At 40.5% G+C, this 3452-nt stretch overlaps 1 protein-coding gene across 1 annotated transcript; it reads left to right on the top strand.

Moving 5' to 3' along the window:
• Positions 1–201: 201 nt before the first annotated feature.
• On the top strand, positions 202–3226 carry LOC142741897 (DNA damage-regulated autophagy modulator protein 1-like). Its single transcript, XM_075851218.1, has 7 exons — positions 202–242; positions 914–981; positions 1302–1444; positions 1688–1850; positions 2441–2496; positions 2674–2760; positions 3050–3226. The coding sequence occupies exons 1-7, from the start codon at positions 202–204 to the stop codon at positions 3170–3172; spliced, it is 681 nt and encodes a 226-aa protein (XP_075707333.1). The 3' UTR covers positions 3173–3226.
• The last annotated feature ends 226 nt before the right edge of the window (positions 3227–3452 follow it).

Here is a 3452-nt window from a genome sequence, read left to right on the forward strand (position 1 = left end):
TAAAAGGGCAGGTAAGGGGAAAACATCACTTTCTCTGACTTTTGATAGAAGGAGAAGGCTACTGCTTTTCTGAGCAACTTATATACTGCTTAACTGATCAACATATATACCATCAATATGAAGAGCCCAGGGCTGGCTGTTCTGCCATGTCTCTGGGCAGCATGGACCTTCATCGGTATTATTACCAGTTACACCATAACTATGTTTGAAGGTCATTATAAGACACCATTGATGAGCATCAGGTAAGAGACTCTTTAGAGACAATGTAAAGACACTTAAACAGGAAATGTTAATAGTAACAAGAATTCTGGACCATGAGGATCTAGATTAGGAAAAAACAAATTATTTCACAGTCCTGTATATTACTGCAGGGAATTAATAGGAATAGGTTTATTGTAAGGAAGAAAAAAAAAACATAACAAAATATGAATTTCATGTTAAAGGATATTCCCATAAAAAGTTGTCATGTTATGTTATATGACTAGGATATGCCATAATAGTCTGACTAGCAGTTCTGTTTGGGGAGTTGGCACTTTCTGAAAATTCAGAGGAAGATACTGATCCGCCATGTCTCTGGGCAGCATGGACCTTCATCTGTGTCATTACCACCTACACCATGACCATAGTATGGAATCTACTTAATAAATACATATTTATTTATTATCTTCTACAATAAAAAAGAAGTAGAAATAAATCTTAGAAGATACAAATATATTAAAGGGGAACTGCCCATAGTGATAATCCATTAGAGTCTTTCTTCTTCATGAACATTGGATTGCTGGAAATTTTTTGTCACTTAGTAACATGGAGGAATTCCTACAACTCCGGCAGTGATTTCTCTTGTGTTACTGAGAGCTCTAGTCACCTGCACGGAGCTCTACTAATGTTACATATGGATTTTATCTCTTCCCAGCGACACTGGAGCGAAGATCCCAGAGTCCATGGTGCTGACGATAGTGAACACCATCTCTAGCCTACTAAGTAAGTGCCTTATATTTATATCTGGGGTAAAGCTCAATATAAGACCTTGAGTCGTCCTCTACTGACAAATTATTAGTAATTCTATCCAACCATTACTTATATCTGTCTCTGGGAAAGATGAGTAACAACCAACATGGCCGCTATGACAGCTCCAGCAGAGGTTGTTACCTGTCTTTCCCAGACCCCTGAATGGCTAATCTGCCTAGTTATTGGGTGATACGTCCCCTGCACATGTTATTATCTTCACATTTATATAACATATCATTATTGTGTGTAGTACATGTAACATCTATGGGCTGATGTCTTGTTCTGTATTTCAGAAGTCGCCATCATGTACGTAATGTACAGACTAATAGAGATTAGAGCGGCTGAGAGACAAATCTGTGGCGTCATCTTCCGGAAACTACTGCTGGCGCTCGGATGGACGGCCTGTGTGGGGAACTTGGTAGTCATATATTTACAGGTTGGTGTTGATAGTGTTAACCAGGATCCTACAATGTGGAGTAAGGGCCCCCCAGGGTGCCGGGCCCTCAGCTGCTTATCTATGACCCCTGACCAAGGAGCACTGCAGGGACTATGTATAACCTGACAATGGAAGGTGTCCAGGATAATATAATAATATGGGGGACATGTGCGCTGTATGATGACATGTATACCATGATAGGACGTGTATGACGTGTAATATATTCTGTGTGTTTCATTCTAGAAATCCTGCGTGCGGGATTATATTGGCTTGGCGGCATTGATCTGTACCGGACTCTACAGTATCTGCCTGGCAGGACCTCTGTACACGGCATCCAGGAACGTCCGCTGTGTACGCTGTACGAAAGCTGCCCTGTCCATACTGATGTTTCTGGCCTTCATGAGCAGTATCCTTTCCAAGTCACCAAGTTATAATTTATAAAGAAAAGCATCTTTATTGTAATGATAGATCTCCTTATTCCTGTGCCCCATCATCATCACTACAGATAACACTAATGTGGGTGATAAGTAGAGATGACGTCACCAGCGCATAATACCCTGGGCTTCTCCTGGGGACATGACCACCAGTACCCGCAGCTGAAGCAATTAAAGGGACATGTCGATTATTCTTTATTTGGTCAGATTACAATTGGGCATTGGGGAAGTTTGGTCCCCATAAAGTGACCCATAATATAAACCATTTCTTCTCCAGCTAACGTCTAAATAGAGCCGTCATTATGTGGAAGAAATAGTTATTATGGTACTTCAGCTTAACCATCACATAACGGACTATAAACAGCACTGAGGTATAATGAGCTTCTTTCTGGCTCATTCCTCAATAGCTGTTTAGTGACAGGACCCCTCCTCTATGTAATTTACGTCATTTTCTGACGCGTTCCTTACAGCTTAATTTATCCACTTACATGTGACACTTGAGAAATGAATATAAAGTCCATCTTACAGGTTTTTTATTTTCCTATATACATCCTCCTTGCAGGGTTGGCATGTAAAACTGCGATATATGCCATCTGTACCAGTGATCACTGTATACAGGTATGTGTGTTTTATCATTCAGAACAAAGTTCTATACCACTTTTTCTTATATATAATTATATATACAATAGATACAATCCCGGCTTCCCCCAGTCCCAGTAATAATTTCTCACTACATGGAAGAATAAGAACAACAGAAAAGACAAAGTCAAATGTATTTTTTCCTCTTCTTTTCAGTCTTCCAAAACGGCACTGATGATCCTGGAATGGCTGGTGTTATTCGGCTCCTGCGTAGGTAACATCCTGCTGTATCGGGATTTCCAGGTCAGTATATGAGATCAGATCTATTCTACATATTCACACTGCTCTCTCCTTATTTCTTACACATTTATCTATAAAGAAAGATTTAGGCCACATGAAAGTCTATGCGGATCTAAGTGTATGATGCGGAAATGTAAATCCAGGCGGAGGAGGGGACTGTGGCGCTCTCAGCTGTCTGACCCCCTCTGCTGCTGTTGTCCGCTCAGTCCTCCCCTCTCCAGAGACTGTTATATGTCAGGGAATCTCAGGGAATAGGAATGGATATAACGTGTCCTGTTCTTTCTCTTCTCAGGTTCTAACAATAAGATTCAGGAAGAGCCTAAAGGAGGACTGGATAATCCTGAGGGACGACCTGGAGGAAACATCACCCAGCAAGGAAGAAAAGGAGCCGGACCCTGAGAAAATGGGGCCCTAGGCTGTATTACAGTGTTAGGACCCTTTGTCTGAGCTCCAGTCCCAAAGCAGCTGGACAGACTTATATTATTTGCATATATTATTTCAAATACAAATGTATTTTCTTAAAAAAATTCATAAATAAATATTTATTTTTCTATTTATTCATGTTTTGTCCTTTTTACCAAATGGCAATATATTCTACTGCGCTGTACGGAGAAAGACTACCATGTAATGTAAGCATCCGGTATCTCCGGAGTTGTACCATGAAACGGAACTTAAAGGGGTGGGGATATATATAT

This window comes from Rhinoderma darwinii, chromosome 2, assembly GCF_050947455.1.
Source record: "Rhinoderma darwinii isolate aRhiDar2 chromosome 2, aRhiDar2.hap1, whole genome shotgun sequence".
Taxonomy (NCBI): domain Eukaryota; kingdom Metazoa; phylum Chordata; class Amphibia; order Anura; family Rhinodermatidae; genus Rhinoderma; species Rhinoderma darwinii.